Here is a 20,927-nt window from a genome sequence, read left to right on the forward strand (position 1 = left end):
GGGGAAGTTTGTGGTGGCCCGGGTCATCGCCACCCCGTTTTGTCCTGGTCTTTATATATAATATATAAGACAAGGATACGCTATCGTTAGGCTTGCTGTGTAAAGTAGCCAAAAAGTGCGGGCTGTTACCCGTACGATGAGATTCAAAATCCATTACCATATTGCAATACATGTACGACGAGATTTAATTTGTAGCGGAGCAATATTTTCAGCTGCAAATGACCAGCGACGTGTTGGCTACACCAAGAGAACACCTTCCACGAAACAGACTTCTAGTACAGCTTGCACTGTTACACGGGATATTGTAAGTAACAACGTTAAGTACGTCAATATGTGTGGTTTGATTGTAGCTATATGGGGTTCGTTACACTTTTTACGAATACTTGTACATGTAAATTGATTACGAAAGGCTGAAGTTTGGATGTTTTTTTTCTGTTGGCCATGTATGGTACCACGTTGATGTTTGCAATAACTCAGAGCATGCACATTGATATCCTATTTTCGTTTTCTCCAGCCCAAGGCAACATCAACGACATATGCAATTCCGATTTGGAGAGGGGGAAGAGCTGGCATGTCTCCCGAACACTTCCCCGCTTCAGAGTATTGTCGCTAAAACGAACTGCTCAAGCATTTCCAGTGTCGTTTCGACTAAAGGTCCACTAGAAGGTTGTGCTGACGATAAGTGGCAGGAAGCAGTTCCACCTACTCCAGCACCTCGTTCTCCGCACCAAAGCAAATACAAGTATCGAGCTGACCGCTTACGCCGCCAAGTAATCATACTAGGTGTCGAGCTGACACGTTTGCGTCTGGCCGAATCAAGACTCGTAACCCCTGCCAGTAATTGTGCTTCAGCATCAAAGTGGAAAGCCATTGTCATGACTCAACTACAGGCACGACAGCGTGCAGAACACAATAACAAGGTGTTCAAGAGAATGCTCACCGGTCAGCAGCTCCTGGTCAAGTCCATCCTTAACGGGCGCGTCGATCTGCTTCAAGCCGTCCTAGAATTGCGTCGAGTGCTAGAAGATTCCCCATTCCATGAATCAAAAAATGAATAATTGACTCGAGCAGCAGCATTGAAAGGTATTTTTTCTTTGGCTCACCATTCTGGAATCGTACCATCTACTGCTTCGTTTCCTCATCCGAGTCCTCACGTTGGCGCTTCTTGCTTGGACGGGCGATCTTGTTTGTCGGCGGGATACCGTACTGTCCGTTGGCATACGACATCTTGATGCCTTCCACACATTCTTTCATCGCAGTTTTGTGCTCAACAATTGGGGTCGGATAGTCCTTGCCGATGCGGCATCCTGCAGCATGCTGGAGAGTTAGTGGAGCCTTCCACGGTTCGTAAATATACTTGGCAGGGAAGTTTTTCAGCATTGGAATGTACTTCTTGATGAAGAGGCCTTCGGGATCCGACTTTTTACCGAAGGAGATCGGGGAGTACACGCGATAGTAAGCCGTGAAGAAATAGCTGCTACTAAGCCAGAGCCAATTACCAGCGTTAAGACTCCAGTCGTGATCGATCAACCGCTCTTGGAAAACTTCGAGCCCTCGTACCCATGAGATATAAAGATCACCTCGTGTCAGGAAACACGCCACAGAGTGACGCGCCAAGTGATGCATCCAGCCTTCTTCCTTTAACTGGATCATGATGGCATCGATCCATGGAAACCCAGTCCGTCCATCTCTCCATGCCTCAAACTGTGAACGAGCGTGCTTATCGTCGTCAGTCATGTCCTCTTCATCCTCTGGAATCGTGCGGTACCGCCAATTGACCTGTAGACATGTAGGGCTCTCCTCCATCTTGTCAAAATAAGGATTGGCGCGACCGTGGCAATGGTAGAACTCACGCCATAAAAGCTGCCCGATCAAGCTCACCGGCGGAACTGACGATTTCTTACACCGTTTCTGGATAGATCGCACTTGATGGTAAAAAGTCCGCGGGCTGAGGCATCCGTAGAACATGTATGGACTCAACACCGTAGTTGAGGGAGTTGGTGGTATCTGCGCAGGGGACGTTTTGGGTTTCTCGAACAGGGCCACACGGTCTTCATCACTACAATAATTCTTTAGCATTTCCAGTGCCTTTTGCTCCCCACGGTAGATAAACGAATGCTTCGTCGGTGTTTCAAACCCGAAGTAAGTTAGATCAGGAAGCGTGAAGTCATGGCTTGGTCCTGCAATCTGGTCGATCTGGTTGGCTTTTTCTTCTGTATCGTCATCGTTTTCTTCGTGGTCCAGTTTAACGCGATCTTTCCAATACTCTACAACCTGTTGGTATAACTCACTGTGCTTACTCGTGGAGGCAGGAAGGCTATTAGGTGCTGGAAGTGGCTCGCGAGGTGTTGGCTGTATCCCCACTGCTTTTAGGAATCCTTGGTACGTTTTAGGTGCCTTGCCTGAATGACCGACAATCACCGCCTCTAAATCGTAGAGATTATATCCTTTAGTTACGTGAGTCTGCACTCCCAGACCCTTGGCCAATTCAAGAGCCCGATTGTCTCGCTCGACTGCGTAAGGCTCACAAACCCCGTCGAAGAACAAATGTGTGATGCCCCATGCTGGCAGGAGACGCCGAAGCACTTGGATACCATCACCCTTTGCGACCACGAGCTTCGAGCCACGCTCTACCAACGCGTTGGACAAATCTGCGACGCTCTCGAGCACAAACTGGAAGCGGTTTGCTCCGCAGCGCATGATCTGCGGTCGGTGGATGATGTAGAGTGGGATGAGCTCCACTTTAGCCGCGCCACTCTGCCTCTGTTGCCGCTTAATAAGCTGCAGTGCCGCATGCAGCGCCACATTGTCATGTAGGCGCAGGTCGCGCCGGAACCAAACGAGCACTTTCATCGGATAATTCCTGAAAAAATTTCTGGAAACACTCTTCCAGGAAAAAGTTCTTTTTTGGCCCACCTTACTTAAAAAAAAAAGTGAGCCATGAGCTATGTACACTTTTTCGATACAAAGTACTTTTTTTTCTTCAAGTTAAGAAAAAAATAGTAGTCAGGTTCGTCTACACTACTAAATAATATTTTTTGAATTAATGACTGACAAAGTCCTTTTTTTGCAAAAGTAATGTATTTAAATTGCAAAACAATACAAAGTAGTTTTTTTGCAGTAAAAAGTTTTTGTGGCCACCTTAATAAAAAAAAGATGAAAAGTGGCATTTTTTCCTTTACAAAAAAGCTTTTTTTAAAAAGCAACATTAATGTTAAAAAAAGTCGGTATTCTCTCGAATATACCGGTATTATCAAAGTAGTGTATGCTGTCAAACTGTCAAAACATGTGTGAGGAAAATAAATAAGGTCCATTATTGTTTTTTGATAAAAGTTCTGCTTCTTGCTTGCTGATTGGCCGGGATGGCATTCAGACCTCGGAAACCACTACGAAATAAATATATTTATGCTATTGAGTGGGGAGGCCGATTTAGATGCGGTTTGGTCAACAAACCGTCCTGTCCAATTTTGAGTAGAACCCACAATACTTTTTATAGAAAAAGTGCGCATTTGTTTCGGCCCACTTTTGATCTTTTTTTATTATGGTGGGTATTGTGCATCTTGGCCATATGGATTTCTTGGGCGACTCAACGATAATCGAACAGCTTTCTGATTGGATGAAATAGCCATAGGCAGTTGAGAGGAAATCACTAGCGTCACCCGCACTAGCGTCGACATACTACTTCCCAATACCCGTAGATCTGACAACGTTCATCTCTTGTATTACGCACTAGCCATCTTGTTGCTGACATGGAAGATGCTGTCATTAAGCAGCACGCACACCCCAACACAGTTTTTCACTGTCTCTATGGTTTTTATTGCCTTGGATACACGCGGAAGGACCTACCTGGACGAAGCTCAGGAAGCCTTTCAACGAAACTCGGACGTAGGGCGATGCATGGCCACCCCTAGAAGACGGAGTTCGAGGAGGCGTTGTTCGTGATCGTTGTTGAGCTTGTTCTGATGCTGGTGATCCACGCCTTCTCTCAGTAGTTTCATGCTGCGATCCTAGCGCGCGTACGGCAACGGATTGCTCTTTGTTCTCCGCCATTTGTATTATAGTGTGTCTTCAAGAAAAAAAAACCATTAAAACTTTAACACAATAACCGTCAATATTACTTCAACTAGTACATTCTACCATCACTTTACCTCTGGTTCGTACGTCATCCAAAGTGACGTGGTGGCTAAAGCAGAGGGTCCAAACATGGATAAGCATTCGATCAGGAGATTGACGTTAAGTGCAAAGCTCAGCTGTACAGCGTCCTCGTCATCCTCGTCTTCGTACTCTTCTGTTGATTCGGGTCCTGTCGCACCAAACTTGTAGCTCTCGAAGAGCTCTCATCCGATTGACGTCTTGATCTGCAGGGACTTGCGCTTGGAGTGCGCAGTGAAGAGCAGACCCCGTCGGTCTACGTCGCAGCGTACACGTTAGTCGCGCTTACCATGCGCTAGGCAACTTAACAGTGTCACGAGAATCTTGACACTCTCTGTGGTGCACGTAAGTGTCGGCAACGGCGCTGCGCTGGTGGAACCGCTGGCAGCGACCATGGCTTCTTCATCGCTACTCCAAGCGAAGCAGGACATCGTGTCGTACAACGGCGTGTCTTGCAGGGCCTCCGAATATGGCATTTTTATTTAGTAGACAAAGGAAGACAACATACATTATGCGTTATCTCTTCTATACTCTATCAAATAAATTATGTCATTAAACGAAGACGGCAAATAAATAACGGAGTAATGGAGACCACTAAATGTGTTACCTTAGTTCTCCATTGAGAAACATGTACATGTACGGTATCAGTTAATGCTGTTGACCGTGCTAGAATCCCAATAACCACGGTTCTCACGGAGGAATAAGATCATATCCAGCGTTGCAGGTTGCAACCCTTGTCTTTGGTGACCAAATGTCACCCGCGCCACACTAAAAAAGCGTTCCACCACGTTAGACGTTGGTGGAATCGTCTTCAATTGCTCGTAGGAAACAGCGGGTCCGGCAATCCGGCGGCGCTTACGAAGACGTTCGACAAACGAAAGATCTTCAGCGAAAGTATTCGAGGATCACCTCGTCATATTCGTCACAACACGGTCGGAAGTAGAACCCCGAGATCTGGGCGTTGGTGTAGGCGCTGCCGGGTCGTGTGATAAGAACCATGGTAGTTACAAGAGTGGCTGGAAGCAGGTGAGGTGTATTGACAAAAATGCGAAATAGCTGACAGTTGAGAAGACCCAGAGAAGGTTGGAGTCGATCGGTGGTCCAAAAACGACTGGTTGCTGTGAAAATTATTGTATAAGAGAACCTTTAATAAATTATGAAATCATACCTATACAGAAAATCAATTATCACATGGTCAGGTATAGATCTTTGAAATAAATAATTTACTAAGAATTGTGGTAAATAATGTTATAGTAAATGTATATTTCGGAGGCCCTGGTGTCTTGTGGACGCAAAAACGTGTCGAAGTAAAGCAGGAGCTATGAGTGCTTAACACTTGGCCGGGATGGCATTCAGGTGAAAGAAACCCATTAACACTTTAATGGTTTTTTTTCGTCAGAATGCCATCCAACGGTACGGTTTATTTGGGTTATTCGGAACCAACTCAAAAAAGTCAAATTTTGGGTCATAATAATTTAGGCTTGGTTGGCATTCAACTTAGTACCAAAATCTCATCGGTACGCATGCTGATTGGCTGGGATGGCATTCAGACAAAAAAAACCATTTCAATATTAATGAGTTTTTTTCGTCTGAATGCCACCCGGCCAATCAGAATGCAGAAGCCATTGTATACACACTGGACTATTATCCGGATTATTTTTTTCCAAAAAAAATTAAATGCATTGTAAAAAAAGAAATTGTTATCCGGAATGATGAAACAGTTTCCTTGTTTCATCAGTCCGGATAACAATTTCTATTCGAGTTACTTAGTGTGCACCACATCTACCCCTCACTTCATCTATCGGGGAGAAATCCGTCGCTACGTATCAGAGTGCCTCCATGTCCTCGTCCTCCGGGGAGCAGCGTGTGGCCTTCCGCTCCACTGCCGTGGTCACCGGCTTCGAGGGCAAAGTGGAGTGCGTATCACACTACTCTTCGCGCGTGGTCGTGGGCTCCAAAGATGGCCGCCTCGTCATGTATGATACACGCAAAGGCACGTCCACATCCACGGCCTCGTACACGTTCTCACACGGCCAGCGTGTGGAGCAGCTACTCGCTGTGCCTCACATCCGTATGCTTATCGTTGTCTCCAATGGAGAAATATCGGCCCACGGCGCTACGGATCTCAAGCCGCTCGACTTTGACTTCTCCAAAGCCAACACCCACAAAGTACGACTCGTATGCGTCAACCAGCGCGGGCCACCGCACTTCCGTCTGGGTGTGGCTATGCTTAAGAGGAAGGCCATTGCCATATACCAGTACCACAGCAGTGACAAGAGTTACGCCTTCTTAAGAGAGTTCAGCACCCAAGATGTACCTGAAGCCATGAGCTGGTACAGGAACAAAGTCGTAGTTGGCTTCAGGAAGGACTATTATCTACTCAACGACAAGTCTGGAGACGCCACACAGATCAACTCTCCAGGTATCCAGGACCCCACCGTGTTCCCCGTGGTGAAGTTGCTACCGAAAGAGGAAATTTTGGTTGCTGTTATGGATCGGGTGGGAGTTTTCGTGGGCTTTACGGGAGATACGCTGCCCAAGAATTCAGTGACCTGGTCGCAGAGTCCTCAGCAAGTGGAGTTCTCGTCGCCGTACTTGTTGGCATTGGTGCCAAGAGTGGGTGTCGAGATCCATCGAGCCAGTGATGGAGCGCTCGTGCAGACTATTCCCCTCACACGAGCCGTGTGTATGTTTGGTAACGGTATGAAGTGGGATATGGAACCCAGACAAAGTGGAGATAGCGAGGACGTCGTCGTTGTCGGTGTGAGAGAGTCGAATGGCACGTCCAGTGTCATGAAGGTCGAGCCGATGCCGTTAGATCAACAGGTTGGAGAACTTTTGGATCGCGGACAAATTGATGAGGCACAAAATTTGGTCCGGAAGTCCATTTCATCGCTATCAAGTGACAAGCAACGCAGTAAGATTAAACGCTTTCAACGTCAGGCCACAGTGGCGCTTCTACGCCGACTGGAGTTCGACCAAGTTGCTGACTACATGTACCGCGCTGCTATCGAGCCGTGTGAGTTTATTGCCTTCTTCCCGGACCTCCAGTGCTCCTCGTTCGCATATGAACCTTCAGTACTGAAGCCCGAGGTGCTCCCGCGTGGTAACAGCTCTGCTCCAGATATTTCCTCAGTTGTGCAGGAGCTACTCTCGTCTCCGCGTGCTCCTCTAAGCAGCGACATTGCCAAGAGTGACGCTGCTGACCTCATTAATGCAGCGCAAAAAGCGCTGCTCAAGTTCCTCAATCAATACAAGAAGCACATGCGAGACAAGGCTCGCGCTCGTGTGCGCACCATGTCTTCAGCTCGTGGTCGTACCGGATCAAATGCCAGTCCCAAGGACGCACGTCGCGTTGAAGCGATCGATACGGCGCTCTTCCGACTCTACGTTCACTTTAAGCGGTACAAGGAGCTGCTTGTTCTCATTCAAGAGCCAAATCCTGATGTCGAGGGCCCACCGGGATCTCTCGGAGGCTGCGCGCTTGAGCTGGACTCTTGCCGTTCACTGCTAATGAAACACAAGTTGTACTACGAAGCAGCTCAGTTGCTCTGTGCTCATCAAAACTACGACGAAGCTTTGGAAATATTCTCTTTGCTGCATCACGGCGAGTACAAACAGCGCAGTGGATCAAGTAGCATGCCCAAGTCTCCGATCGAAGCAGCCATCGATGTGCTTATATCTGTGCCCGAGTCAGAGAGCGAGTTCATCTTGAAGCAGTCGATTTGGATTATCAAGGCGACGTCTGCCAAGCAGGCTCTGCGTATCTTCACAGAGCGCCGACCACCATTGCCATCGAATGATGTAGTTGCTCACTTGAGGGAGCATTCGAACGACCCCGCTATCGTCCAAAGGTACCTGGAAACTCTCGTCAAGGCGAATGGTGAAGCGGGAGCAACGCCAGGTGCAGCAACGACAACAGGAAGTGACAGTGGAGTCAATATCGAAGGCAGTAGTAGAGGCTTCAATGCCTTTGCTGACCCTGCTGCAGCAGAGCTGGGAGTTAATGACAGCTACAGTCACTTCTTGGCTGGCGACAATGACGACGATGATGAGCCCACGCGTGGCCCGGACGGTGGTGCGGCGTCAATTGTGGTGGACCCTCATCACACCCGTTTGGCTCTGGAATATCTGGATGAAACACTGCGACTTGTAGCCAAGGGAGAGACGCCGTCGAAATCTCAACCGGGCAAGGAGCCTGGACAGTTAGGTGAGGCCCGCAAGCGACTACTGAAATTCCTCAAGTCAGGTTCTTCACGCTACGACGTGGTGCCGCTAGTCGAAAAGATCAAGGGCAAGCCGCTATACAACGAGTTCGTGATTCTCTGTGGCCGTGGAGCACTGCACGAAGAGGCTGTCACCTCGCTGGTCTACGAGTTGAACGATCTGCGAGGAGCAGAGAGCTACTCAGTCAAGTACGGAGCGCGTGCGCCATCGGTTGGATCGTCGATAGGAACTAACAAGAAGACTGGAGCTGGAGCCACCATGGAGCGTAACGATGCGTTGATGGAACTGCTGAAGATCTGCTTCTCGCCTCGTGACGAATCCAAAAAGGCAGCGTTCAACGACTTCGGTTTCCAGCTACTTGCACGTCACGGCAAGAGCCTCGACAGCGCCGTAGTGCTGGATATGGTGCCACCAAGCACCCCGCTGTCCAAACTAGGAGAGTTCTTCGCGCAGGCCTTGCCACACAGCGCCCACAACGTGCGAGAGATGAGCATCACGAAGTCGCTGTCGAACGTCTACAACCTCCAAGTCCAATGCGACCGCGTGGAGCGCTTGTCTCAAAGTGTGCAGGTCGACCCCAACACTCTCTGTCCTGTGTGCCACAAGCGTATCGGCGACATCGTGTTCGCTGTTTACCCGAACGGGAAGGTTGTGCATTACAACTGCACCAATAGCAACCTCCAGCTTTGTCCTGTTACAGGCGAGCGCTTCTCTTGAAGCGGAAATGGTAGATAGCGTAGCATAGCTTCGTTAGCGCGAGTTGGTGTGAAGAAAAAAAAAGAATGTAGTAGAAAGCGCAAGAGATTCATATTAGACGGAGGATGTATACCCACCAGCTCTCAGCACTCAGCTTAGCGTCTGCGCGATGTCTTTTTGCTTTTCACTGGTTCCAGCTGAGTGGGTGGACCGAGCTCGCGTTCCTTGTCTGAGAACGCGTCGCACACTTTCAAGTGATCATCGATACTTTCCTTGGTTCGAACAAGGAACATGTGAGCACATGCTGATACAGGACGACCCAGCTCGTCTCGAACGTAGTCTGCGAAGGTCATTTGCTTTTTCTTGTCGAAAGAGAACACCTTGCCAGCTTCTAGACGTCCTGAAGCAACCCATCGCGCCTCGTCGATCTTATCAGGGTTTGGCAGCACGCAAACTTTCTGGCCTTTCAAGTGTCGACACAGTCGCTTCTGGATAAGTCTCCGCAGCTTCAGATACGAACGGCTAGTAGCAGAGTTATTCGCCTCCAGTCTCTGCTTCTTCTGGGCCGAAGCACTCGAATTGGAATCCGCTCTTTGTCGCTTAGACGATCTTGATGCTCGTGGGGGCGACAATCCAGACTCTGACGGCGCTGGACTCGTCGCAGGCGAGGACGAAGCCGCTGCAATACTCTTCACCACGGAGCGTGGGATTCCTTTGGCAGGTATTGTCGTGCTGCTCCCAGGGGGTGCAGGGACTACCGCCGACACCTTCATGGTCATCAGTCTCGGATGGCACTGAGCCATTGCCTCCTTCAGTACCCGTTTATCCTCTTCACGCTGTTCCACTTCTAGTTTAGCTCCTAGCTGTTTCAACTTGTTAAAGCTGGCAGCGTTCTCGGCCATCTTCTTCCTCTGCTTCTTATATCCCTTCAGCGCCTCTTCTTGACTCTTGAAAGTCCCGATAGTCACGACCTGATCCCTAAGCGAAACATTACAGAGCCACGTTGTGTTGTTCACTGTATCATCTTCTTCTGACCGAATGGGCGTAACTTCCTGTAGCCCAGGGGCGCCGTAGCTCGAGCATAAAGAAACCGTCGCTCCGGTCCTATTGGAGACGTCCACGCCGTGTTCTTCATTATCAGAACTTGCAAGACGATCTAAGACACGTTGCACCTGCTGCTTAAGCTCCGGAGACTCAGCTACGCGTTCCAGCTGTTCCAGATCTAGCAGAAACGCGCTAGTAGTCCCGTACTGGTATGAATTGAGACGCCACAACATGAGGCGGCAGTGCTGCGTGTAGCGGTCGTTCATGAGCGCGGGGGTCGCAGATCTGGTAGAAGAAGCAAAGTTCTTCGTACCATAGAAGGCAGATACGGCGTACGGTGGTGGAAGCTGCTTTAACAGCGTCGAGAAGTCACTGCGGAGGCGCTCATTAAGCGCGACGACCTCCATGGTCTTTCAGATTTCGCAATGGTGACAGGGCGCAACGTAAGCCTTTAACACAACTTAAGTTGTTAAGCTCTCACTGTAAGCAAGTGACTTGCTCCTTTGTGCATTTGAAGCAACTTCAGTTCAGTTAAGTTGCAGAAAAGCAAACTTCAACATGTGCAACGTTAATTCGATTTTTGGTCCTCGAGGACACTTATGGACTAGTGATTCTGCCTAGACGTATCTCAGGTTTGTCGAGGGCGTAGTTGTCTGCGGCAACTTAAGACCAGCGGCAGTGGCGGAGCTGAGACCGCGAGGTAAGGCCGTCGACGTAGATGACATGGCCGCCGTGGCGTCGATCGTTTGGGTCTTGGACGAGTTGGACACGATCACCAAAGCTGTACCCGCGATGATCAGCAGCGAGCCTACAATAGTAAGTAAGCCAGGGAAGACATCAACACCCACTGCTACACCCATGAACGCAGCCAGCACAGGCTCCACGAGCATCACAACCGAGACGACAATGGGGGCGAAATACTTCATCACGGCGATGTAGCCCAGCGTACCGATGAGTGTACAGACGAGAACAATGTACGCTTCTGAAGCCGCACGAGACGGGTCCAACCAGCCAAATAGACCCAGATCAGGATCCCTAGAAGCTTCAAACGGAATCTCCAGCAGCGAGAACACGGGGAAGATCAGCAGAGCTAGCAACGTGAACATACCAACGAACAGGATGCTGATGTCCATCTCTGTACGCAGTTTCTTGGCTGTGATGAGGTACAGAGCACCTCCAACTGCACCAACAAGTGCGACGAGATCTCCAGCCAACGAAACCTGCACCACTTCAGCTCCTGATGATGACGCCTGTGGATGATCCAGCGTTGTGAGAGCCCCACCAATCACACCGATGGCTGTCCCCAATCCCTCAAACTGCGAGACATACCGTCCAAGCAGCAAACGGCCAACCACCATGAGAAGCGAGTGGCAGTTGTTAAATATGTAAGCGTGGTCAATAGAAGTGTGCGATAGCGCCCACAGGAACGTCATGAGGAAGACCGCGTAGGACAGTGAACACGTCAGGAAGAGGATCATATTCCGCGTCGAAAACTGCGGTAGCCCCTGGTCATACAGCGCGGCACCAGCAAGAGGGATGAACACTATTAACGACGCTGTCGTGCGCCAGAACAGCTTCATGAACGGGTCCACGTTGCGTTGCAGATCCAACGCTGCGCCCATGGACGAGATTGTGAATAGCGCAGCTAATAGCAGCACGTAGCCGATGAAAGGCACCTGGCGCTTGACAAGCAACTGCAATTCCATTGTTCCATTGCGGAGCTCCACTGTTTCCACAGCAATATCCTTAACATCAGTCGGTAGTGACGACAAACGACGCAACAAGCCAGGACGCTTGTATAGCGTATCACTGTCGGGCACAGCAAGCACAAATTGCTGTGAGGTCTCCTGCACAGCGCCCGAGCCACCTCCAGTTGTCGTGACCTGTGGAAGCTCGATTAGATACGCATTTCTCTCCATGACCGACGACACTCCATGCTCGTGCGAGGCACCGATATCAACCGTGACGTTAGGCGGTTGCTCGAAAGGAATGGAAAGCACGAATGAGTCTTCAGCCTGTTCTAAAAACGAACTCCTCTTACGTCGAATAGCCAAAGGGACATGCGGTCCCTGACGATCATGACGCGAAGGAGAGCCACCAAGCAGTGGCGTAGTCTCATGAGCTTGGACAGCTGCCCCGGTAGGAGCAGAGGTAGCAACATCGTCCACTTCTTGCAGCTGGTTCACACCGACGACAAACCCTTCAAATACATCTTGAGACTGACGAACATGCGCATCAACAGCACGCAACATTGAGTCATCGTCAGCAGCTGACACAGCCAGGAACACATTCTTGCCACCAGGAGTGGTTGGTCTTGATGGAGTTTTCTCTTCTGGCTCCTTCGCAACAAACACTGGCCAAGGTGAGAGGGACGCGATGCTATCATTTGCTAGAATAGCATCCAGCTGGGCCTGCGTCTCTACACTAAGCCACGCATCACCGTCCGTCTCTAAATACTTCAATCCATAACTCGGACGCAACACATTCAGAGCCTCTGCTAGCGAAAACTTGGGCTTCTCATACGCCAGCATCTCCAGTGCAGCAAACAACCGTCCCGTCGTTAAGAACAAACCAGCATCGATAGCGTCAAATTGCTTCAGTCCACGTCCAATCTTTCGAATCGCCCCATTCGTTGAGTCTAGCAGCACTTTTCCCGCTGTAGACGGTAAGCCCTTGAGCTTCTCCTTATCAGCATCCACAAGTACACAAGCAACACACCCGTCCAGTTCAAAATGGGCCATGCGACTGATAATGGCTCTGTCGAAGATATGGTCTGCAGTGTGGATCAAGAATGGTTTGGTGAACATCTCTCTGGCGGACAGTAACGTGCGTGCATGTCCGTAAGGTGTCTCCTCTCCTAGATTTAAGAATTCGATCTGCAGTTTCGAGTATAGGAAACTCTCCTTGACGTGCTCCATGATCTCGTGGCCAAAGTACGAGATGATGATCACGACTCTCTCCATCCCCGCGACGAATAGCTGCGCCAATATGTGCTCAATGAGTGTGTACTCTCCGAGCATAATAAGGCACTTGGGCGTGTCTGAGCCGTCCAGGCACATGGTGCTGGAGGCGGCAGTGAGAAGCACCTGTTTGACGCTTGTGTCAGTGCCACCCACGGGCGACGGACTACCGTGGTGGTACGGACTGTCAGCGTCGTCGTCGTCCTCTGGTGTCTTGCCTACAGCCTCGAATGGCACTTCCTGACCACGGTTCACCACGACGCCTTGCATGTCCACGGCGTCCTCAGACTGCATGCCTCGTACCAGCTCTGACTCGGGGATATGTGCCAGTGCACTGAGCTTGTGCAGATCCAACGCATACACATTGGATGGCACTTCCGTGTCGATCTGCAGACGCTCGCGGCCTTCCATCGCGGTAGTTTAAGGAGGGACAATAGACGTGGGGGACGCAACGGCCGCCGATGATCGCTTGGCTTTCGCTTTTGGCTCGCGAACTTTGTGAATCAACGCCGAAAGGATGAACTTTTTCCTAGTCTCTTGATTGGGCAAAATATGTTATAGCCAACTGTAACGCCAGATGGAATGAAGAAAACGCTGTTTTTACTCATTTCAGCAGATTTCACGAAAATGGTGTGGCGGACATCACGTGTTTTCAGTGTGCAATTATTTGTAGTCTTCGGAGTAGCTGCGGGTATCACCAGCCTCTGGGTTATCGTCGTTGTCTTTGCTCTCGGCATTGTGAACATGAGATTCGGAAGGAAGTGCGTCATCGTCTTCGTCGTCTTCGTCGTCTTCGGCTTTGACGCCGTTGGATTTGGGTGGTGAGTCATCACAGCTACTCTCGGTTTTGAATTCCCGTGGTGATCTGTCGTTGACGTTATCATCTTGTTTCAACTCCGATGGAAAAACATCTTCATTGCTGGTCTTTTCTTCGGCAGATGCTGGTGCGGGTTTGGGTGTTGCTGGTTTGCGGGTTTCCTTGGTATCGACATCGGGCGTTTGATTCGCGCTAGGAGCAGAACTTGTTGGTTCTGACCTTTTCAGTAGGGACCGAAGTGGAGCCAGCGTAGTTGCTATAGGAGTATTGCTACTGGTTGTTGTGTCAGTGGATGCTGGCACCTCGTTTGGTGCCTTCTTTGGTGGCCCGACAGATTGCCGCAATGACAAGTCGTCGTTCAGCCTCCAATTCAGATCGATGCGCGTCGAGGACGACGGAGACAGAGGTGCACGTGGACTGGTAGTGGGTGATCCGGTCAGCCTGAGCTGTCGAACTAGTTCCCACTTAAGCGCCTTCATACGCTCCTCCTGTTCACGAGCTTCATTCTTTGCCTGCTCTGCTTCCTCTTTAGCCTGCGCAATCTACATGTACAAAAGGTTGTTGATGAGATTGTATTCGTCTTTAAGATACATGTATAAAGCTCTGTGTTGACTTACAAGCTCTTGAAGCTCATCGATCTTCGCTTGTAGCTGACGTTTCTCCTTTGCAGCGGTCGCGAGCTCTTCTTGGTGCTTTGCCGACCGCTTCCGAGCCTCTTGTTGAAGGGCAGCGATTTCTTTCTTTAACGCGCTTTGCTTCAAGCCCATGACGGTCGTCAGCAATGTGCTACCAGGCAGGAAGTTTATAAAAATAACGGGAAAACTTGTTGCTCAAAAAGATTATCCGTGTGGACTAACTAAAACTGGCAAAGCATGAACTTTTGAGGCTAGATAGGAGGCTCGCACATATTCGTTACTGCAGAACTTGCTTGGTGAAGCCAAGTGCCATCTGATACAGGTAGGAGACACCGAGGAAACCAATACTGCATCCTGTTGACGCTAGCTCAAAGCCCGTAGCCATGAAGCCATTCGTGGACGCGTACTCGTACCACGACTGGAAGCACTCCATTGCCACAACGCTGACCTGTCGGGCACTAATCTTCAACAAGAGGAACCATAATTTGGACATCTAGGTACACAGCCATCACAATTCACGATCAGCACGAGGATGTTAGTGAATACACAAAGACCAACTTCACCTGGACGAAGTTGGAACAGAGCTCCAGCGTCAGCTTCGCGTGCTCCGGGTAGTGCTTTTCTATCATAAGCGCCAGTGCGACCATGCTAGCAACAGGGATCTAGTGCACAAATCGTATAAGCTCTTCCAGTAACAAATTTACAGCTAAGGCGTGCAAGACGCACCGCCAGTCCAATAAACGGCAATCCTGCGGCAGTAAGCGCTCCTGCGAGGAAAGGGTGCTCCACTGCTTCTTCACGGGTACGGTTATACAGGTCCGTCACGTACGTCCGAAGCACAGCAGCTCGTTTCACTTGCCCGCTATTCTTTGGTTCATCTCTTCCTTTCATTCCCAATTCATTGTCTTTATTTGCATCCAGTTCATCATCGATCTCCTCAATCGTAATACGATCACCACGGTCTCCAGCGCACACTTTTCGGCGTTCTTCTTCACCCAGCGACGTGAACAGCGACTGCCCTGCATCCAGCAGCTTCTGTGCAATATTGAGCGATAACTGCGCCGCTAGTGTCAGCTCGTCCTTAGTAATTGTACTCAGGGCGTGATCCATCGTCGTGCACATGTTCTCAGCGAACACCATCATGTTGTGCACGTTCTCTTCGTCGGTTGGGACCATAAGCGCCGTTGATCCCATATCCTTGTCGGATACCAATGCACCATCACCCTTGCTACCATCACTCTGGTCCTCCAACAGTACCTGCGACGTCTGTAGCGCCTCCAACACCTTGGCGTCCGCCTGCTTGACGTGGTAGCACAGCTCGCGCATCTGCTCGGGGTCCTGCAAAATCGCGCCCACGTTCTGCCCTACACTGCGGAGACTCTCCTGCGTAGCGGACACGGCGTTGGCCAATCCGGCGGCAACTTCCTCCACGCTCAGCTCCTGTACTGCTGCGTTGGCGTCCGCGCACGTCTGAGCCAGCAGGTCCAGGATCGTCGCGTTGGCTACAGCGTTCTCGCGTGCATCCGCGGCCGCTGAAGGCATCGAAAGAGAGCCGTCTTGAGCAGTAACACACTGTTGGATTAGCAGCTCCATGGCTTGGGCCTGCGCGCGCTCGAACTCCTCCATTGAAGACATAGAGAAGAGGTCCGGACGTGCACTGCTACTTCCAATTTCCGAGTTTTCTCACGTTTTTTATGGTTTTAATAGCTGAAACGTTTTAGCAAGGATAAAATCAGTATTTTTCGTTTTAACATCAGTGGATGTGCATTGTATCGATGACTCATTGTTTATGACTCCTTCGTAGCCTGACAAATATAATCTTGCCAAGCTGCTAAGCGGAGCAAACAGACGAATGTGTACTTTGTCGAGCTAGAACCCCAGACACAAGTCGGCAGCTCGTGCAATAAGAGACGTCAAGTGCAATCGAAATCCCGCAGATTATTTGAAAAAACATTTCTGTGGTTGTGTGTGTGTTTTTTTTTCTTCTGATGCATGTAAGCAGAACAATATGCACATGTACATTCGTATTTGGTGTAGATGAGATAATAGATATACTATAGATGGCATCACCCTGAACTAGGTATACCTGCTCACACAACCACGTGCATGTACAAGCGAGGCCAGAACCGCGCCCAGGTGGGTGGGATATCTCGTGGACATGGTAGTCAAAGTGAAATACTTTACAAACTGCTGCAGAGAAGACAGAGAAGCCACGCAACGTTCGCTCTGAAGACCAGATGCGGATCGAGATCTGAATGATAATTTAAATGAGATAATAGACCCAGAGTTCCATTGGGACAACGTGTGGTTTCATGTGAATTGAATCAATGGTGGTTGGATCCAGATATCAAAGCTAAGGAGTTATTACATCTTTAAATTCTTGAAAATTATCTTGCTTAAACAACTGTGTAGTGTAGCTTGCATGTTACCTAGCTGGAATTGAAGTAGAGTTTTATGTGTAGCCCGACGCTATTATTGAAACACGATAGGACTCAACTGGCCCATTACTCTAGGTTTGTGTTTGGTTGTTGTCCCTTGCTGATATGTGATTCGAGGGATACCTGTAACATATTGACACGTGCACGTTGGAACACATCAGGTTCATTAGAGTGAATGCTACGTGACTCCTGAATCTTCACTACAGTGTATTGCCTTTGCTTTGTGGACTGATGTATGATTGCCAGGTCTGCAAGATATCCCCGCCTACCTGGGTGGGATGTCTGCCGTCCCTCTCCCCTGCCTGCTTACGGATGGAACTAAACATTGCCCATCAGATGCCCAGCTTCAGGCATCATCATATTAGTCACGCATATTGCAAAGTTCACTTGAGTGGAAAGCGTAGGAGCGTAGTAAAATGCGAACGGTAACGTGCCTAATGAAGGCACGTACAGTACTGTACTATACTATACAATACAATACCAATTTGCTTTCGTTCAACAAGTATGCGATTTATCCAAGACCTCACCCAGACGAGGCCAGCCATTCAAAAAAAGGGTTGGACGTAAACGTCAGAACAAGCCTATTCCAGCTGGGAAATCAAAATAAGCTGTGCTCACGTCTTCTATTAGTTAAGTATAGTTAATTACAGACCATGTGACTAAGTGCTCTGGCACCTGATGAAGTATGACTGGGGATTTATCTCTTCCACGCTGGCTATGTCAGTCTGACGGCAGTATGAGGCCATCATTATCGAAGTGCTCACGTGACCACAAGCCATACAGCCTCTTGAAATGCTGTCAAGTACTGACATACTTCCCAGCTCAGCCTTCTTTGAGGAGGCAGCAGACTTCTTCGATAACTGCTTCCCACCCTCCAGTCCCCTGTTCAACAGTATCGAAGAAAGCGAATCAAGTGCAGCCGCTGACATGCTAACGATTCTAGACCCCAGCGATGAAGCATCCAATAGTTCATCCCCCACAAATCCTCCACCTAGCAACACCACTGCCGACGAGCGCGATCTCGCCGTCATTGCGTTGAACATGCACCGTGAAAAAGAAAAACTTCGCCGACGGAAGCAACGCCAACGCATTAAAGATGAACTCGACAAACTGCGACGAGCGCATGGTGAATTGGACGATCAGCTGAAGAAACTGAAGCTTGCGAAAGAAGCGAAGCGTAATCCTAGTCAACACTGGTCGATTTGGAAAGAATTAGCTCTTGTGCAGCGAAAGGAACGACACAGATCAGAGACTGAGAAGAGAAGACTCACCACGACCGCAAAAACTCAAGAGATATACATTGACAATCTGCGCGGATTGCTTCGGCAACATCGATATGCTGCTACACTCGAGAACACCGTGCCGAGGTCCGTGATCAATACGGCAGAGCATCGACTTGAAGCGGCCGACATGTCTATGCTTTCATCGTTATTGCTAAAGATTGGACCATGCCTTGCCAAAATCGACGACCTGCTGACAGGATGCGGTCTGCCCACAATGCCTTTGGGGGTGACAAATTCAATGAATTGGTGTGATGAGAGCGGTGAATTGAAGTACCATCAGAATCTGCAGAAGTTTGCTCTTCCTTTCGATCTGGAGACAAGCCAACAGAGCTGCTGGGAAGCTTTCCAGTTCAAACAGCACCAGTGCGATCGCGGCGATTACAATGGAATTGGAGATTCTGAAAACACGGTAGCCCTGAAGTACCGCGTGATTCGAACGTTGGCATCCGGCAGCACTGTTTCCGTAGTGGAGCGACGTGTTGCTCGTCGGTTTATTGAGCAAGATCGCGTTGTGGGTATTTGGAAAACGTACACAGAGGGGGAGGGAATATTTCGAGGAATGCATTCGAACCAAACAGGATGGAGTTGGCTTCGGCAGCTACCAGACGGGTCTGGAACGGTAGGTGAAGTGTGCATTCGTCAGTGTCCCGTTCTCTTCAACACGTCCCCGTCCGCAACTGATGAGTTTTATCGATTTCTCCAAGCTCTTCTTGACGAGGAAAAGTACGAAATGCTGGGTGCAATTTCAAACAGCGTCCCTAAGTCTTATGGAACTGTATAGAAGCAATACGTGAGTAAATGTAAATACTTACTACAGAAAACTTTACGGTGGCTTCACGAAACTATGTTTGGCGACGTCCGCCAATTCCTTATTAACTAGGTTCTTGTGACGAGTTTGCTGTTATCACACCATTATTTACGCTAAATTAATCGACAACGCTCGCGTCCAGATTTACCCACACAAAAAACGTCACCAAATATGGGGGAATCAAACAAATAACAAAGTCGTGCCCGATAAAATAAACACTCATCGATAGAACTCACTCGAACAAAATACCTTCGATTAATACATAATATTAATTACAAAGTCGTGTTTCGCCCGAAGCAGCTCTGAAATTAATTAGCGAAAATCCATTCGCCTAAGTTTTGCAGGCTTGGAGCTCCGTTGCCGGCGAATCTAGAATCTGCTCTGGCAGCTCTTTGGCAGTACAACTCAAACAAACAAAAATCAGACTGATTGAGTTGTCAAAGATTTATACCGGCATTTACCAGGCCTCTTATCTAGGGGATTTCCTAGTTTCCCTATATAAAGTTTATTTAGGGTTGAAAGGCACATAGTGTCGCACAGGAGGGGGAGTATATTTGCACAGGACCATCGTAGTGTCGAGCTGCTTAGATGTTTAATTCTGGCAACGGCTTCCGCTATTTTTCTTCTCCCACCCGTAAGCGGTTAAGTCTGCCTCGACTGTTGATTTGTTTGTAGTCAAGACACCACAAAAATGGCGTAGAATCGTAAGACGGCTACCTACGAGCTACCAATCCGCTGTGCAACTAGTCTTGCTAGCGTAAATTCTGCAAATCTGTTCTCAGATCTACATGCTTGCATAACACTGCAAAGAGGGCTTTGTGCTCGTTGTCATTCTGTCGATCTGCACTTCCCGTTTAAAGGTGTATCAACGCGTACAGCTCACTTATACATGTTGATGACTATTGATACGGAAGTATCGGAGGTAGCCGCATCTGTTTAGTTTGTTTAAAAATCGCGGGTTGCCATGAAGGTTGCTATTCCCGCAGTTAGACCGGAGAACAGTTCTATCAACAACCTACCTCAATGATTCACATCTATCTTTCTCTTGTCAGGACTTCCCTCCTACCGCAATTTATACAGAATCTACTAGCTGCTGCAATTGTTAGGGATCGGCTCCGGTTGCAGCCGTTGCGCAACGAAGACGGTATCGCAAGCTGGGGTTAAAACCCGATGATCTTATGATAAACTGCGGAGCATCAGACAGCTGTTGAAGTAGGATGAATGCCTGGTAGTGGAGATGAAGTCATCTTTGCATGAGTAGGAGTTCAGTTTTCAATCAGCGGTGACAAGCGCAAGTGCTAACTATCAGACGAAGGAGACTACGAGAAGAGAACAAGTTGAGGATTTTGCATATTACACTACTCGATGTACGTCTTGCTGGATGTAACGCGTTTCGCTAAGAAAATAACTCAAACACTCGGATAGGGAAGTCAATTCTTAACCCCCTGATTCCCGAAAAAAGGCCTCTGAACACGTCGTATCTTATGACACCATTAGGGGGTTTCAAAATTAGCAAGTCAGCGGCTTATTTGGTCGCGGCCGTCCCTGCGAAATGATTTTGATTTGGTCGAGTGTACCACTCTGATTTGGTCCTCTGATTTGACCTGGACCGCGTCCGATTTCGATTTTCCAAATGCACCTGCGTCGACGCAGGTGCATTTGGAAATCCCATCAAATCATTTTTTCGTCGCAGACCCCCCTTTCTCGAGGCCTTACAACTCGGCGCGACGCGAGCTCTTTCGCGACCTGGACGCAGCCGGGCATTGCACCAGTTGAGTCCTCATACTCTTTCGTACGTAGGTAGCGCGCCTTGTATGTAGTAAAGCGGTTGGGCATTTGATGAGGCTTAAGATTAAACTTCCCCTTG

General features: G+C 49.0%; 9 protein-coding genes across 9 annotated transcripts; 2 read left to right on the plus strand and 7 right to left on the minus strand.

The window, feature by feature from the left end:
• Positions 1 to 409: 409 nt before the first annotated feature.
• On the minus strand, positions 410 to 2,877 carry PPTG_00873 (hypothetical protein). Its single transcript, XM_008892445.1, has one exon. The coding sequence runs from the start codon at positions 2,851 to 2,853 to the stop codon at positions 1,123 to 1,125; it is 1,731 nt and encodes a 576-aa protein (XP_008890693.1). The 5' UTR covers positions 2,854 to 2,877; the 3' UTR covers positions 410 to 1,122.
• Positions 2,878 to 3,253: 376 nt separating this feature from the next.
• PPTG_20805 (hypothetical protein) lies at positions 3,254 to 4,050 on the minus strand (the record flags this gene model as incomplete). Its single annotated transcript, XM_008893004.1, has 2 exons — positions 3,254 to 3,268; positions 3,847 to 4,050. The coding sequence occupies 2 exons, from the start codon at positions 4,048 to 4,050 to the stop codon at positions 3,254 to 3,256; spliced, it is 219 nt and encodes a 72-aa protein (XP_008891252.1).
• A 287-nt stretch (positions 4,051 to 4,337) lies between these two features.
• PPTG_00874 (hypothetical protein) lies at positions 4,338 to 4,583 on the minus strand (the record flags this gene model as incomplete). Its single annotated transcript, XM_008892446.1, has 2 exons — positions 4,338 to 4,408; positions 4,442 to 4,583. The coding sequence occupies 2 exons, from the start codon at positions 4,581 to 4,583 to the stop codon at positions 4,338 to 4,340; spliced, it is 213 nt and encodes a 70-aa protein (XP_008890694.1).
• Positions 4,584 to 5,912: 1,329 nt separating this feature from the next.
• On the plus strand, positions 5,913 to 9,294 carry PPTG_00875 (hypothetical protein). The gene has a single exon (XM_008892447.1). It carries the CDS (start codon positions 5,992 to 5,994, stop codon positions 9,094 to 9,096), a length of 3,105 nt encoding a protein of 1,034 aa, XP_008890695.1. The 5' UTR covers positions 5,913 to 5,991; the 3' UTR covers positions 9,097 to 9,294.
• PPTG_00876 (hypothetical protein) lies at positions 9,006 to 10,573 on the minus strand. Its single transcript, XM_008892448.1, has one exon. It carries the CDS (start codon positions 10,524 to 10,526, stop codon positions 9,231 to 9,233), a length of 1,296 nt encoding a protein of 431 aa, XP_008890696.1. The 5' UTR covers positions 10,527 to 10,573; the 3' UTR covers positions 9,006 to 9,230.
• An 84-nt stretch (positions 10,574 to 10,657) lies between these two features.
• PPTG_00877 (hypothetical protein) lies at positions 10,658 to 13,617 on the minus strand. Its single transcript, XM_008892449.1, has one exon. The coding sequence runs from the start codon at positions 13,488 to 13,490 to the stop codon at positions 10,737 to 10,739; it is 2,754 nt and encodes a 917-aa protein (XP_008890697.1). The 5' UTR covers positions 13,491 to 13,617; the 3' UTR covers positions 10,658 to 10,736.
• A 125-nt stretch (positions 13,618 to 13,742) lies between these two features.
• On the minus strand, positions 13,743 to 14,663 carry PPTG_00878 (hypothetical protein; the record flags this gene model as incomplete). The annotated part of the gene is made up of 2 exons (XM_008892450.1): positions 13,743 to 14,438; positions 14,514 to 14,663. 2 exons carry the CDS (start codon positions 14,661 to 14,663, stop codon positions 13,743 to 13,745), a joined length of 846 nt encoding a protein of 281 aa, XP_008890698.1.
• A 145-nt stretch (positions 14,664 to 14,808) lies between these two features.
• On the minus strand, positions 14,809 to 16,166 carry PPTG_00879 (hypothetical protein; the record flags this gene model as incomplete). Its single annotated transcript, XM_008892451.1, has 3 exons — positions 14,809 to 15,024; positions 15,095 to 15,193; positions 15,258 to 16,166. 3 exons carry the CDS (start codon positions 16,164 to 16,166, stop codon positions 14,809 to 14,811), a joined length of 1,224 nt encoding a protein of 407 aa, XP_008890699.1.
• A 1,507-nt stretch (positions 16,167 to 17,673) lies between these two features.
• On the plus strand, positions 17,674 to 19,123 carry PPTG_00880 (hypothetical protein). The gene has a single exon (XM_008892452.1). The coding sequence runs from the start codon at positions 17,762 to 17,764 to the stop codon at positions 19,031 to 19,033; it is 1,272 nt and encodes a 423-aa protein (XP_008890700.1). The 5' UTR covers positions 17,674 to 17,761; the 3' UTR covers positions 19,034 to 19,123.
• Positions 19,124 to 20,927: the final 1,804 nt, after the last annotated feature.

Source organism: Phytophthora parasitica (assembly GCF_000247585.1).
Source record: "Phytophthora parasitica INRA-310 unplaced genomic scaffold supercont2.1, whole genome shotgun sequence".
NCBI lineage: Eukaryota > Oomycota > Peronosporomycetes > Peronosporales > Peronosporaceae > Phytophthora > Phytophthora nicotianae.

Bases quoted from the DNA above. Each gene is read 5' to 3' on its own strand.
- PPTG_00873 (XM_008892445.1), bottom strand. From the start codon at position 2,853: ATGAAAGTGCTCGTTTGGTTCCGGCGCGACCTGCGCCTACATGACAAT.
- PPTG_00880 (XM_008892452.1), top strand. From the start codon at position 17,762: ATGCTGTCAAGTACTGACATACTTCCCAGCTCAGCCTTCTTTGAGGAG.
- PPTG_00877 (XM_008892449.1), bottom strand. From the start codon at position 13,490: ATGGAAGGCCGCGAGCGTCTGCAGATCGACACGGAAGTGCCATCCAAT.
- PPTG_00876 (XM_008892448.1), bottom strand. From the start codon at position 10,526: ATGGAGGTCGTCGCGCTTAATGAGCGCCTCCGCAGTGACTTCTCGACG.
- PPTG_00875 (XM_008892447.1), top strand. From the start codon at position 5,992: ATGTCCTCGTCCTCCGGGGAGCAGCGTGTGGCCTTCCGCTCCACTGCC.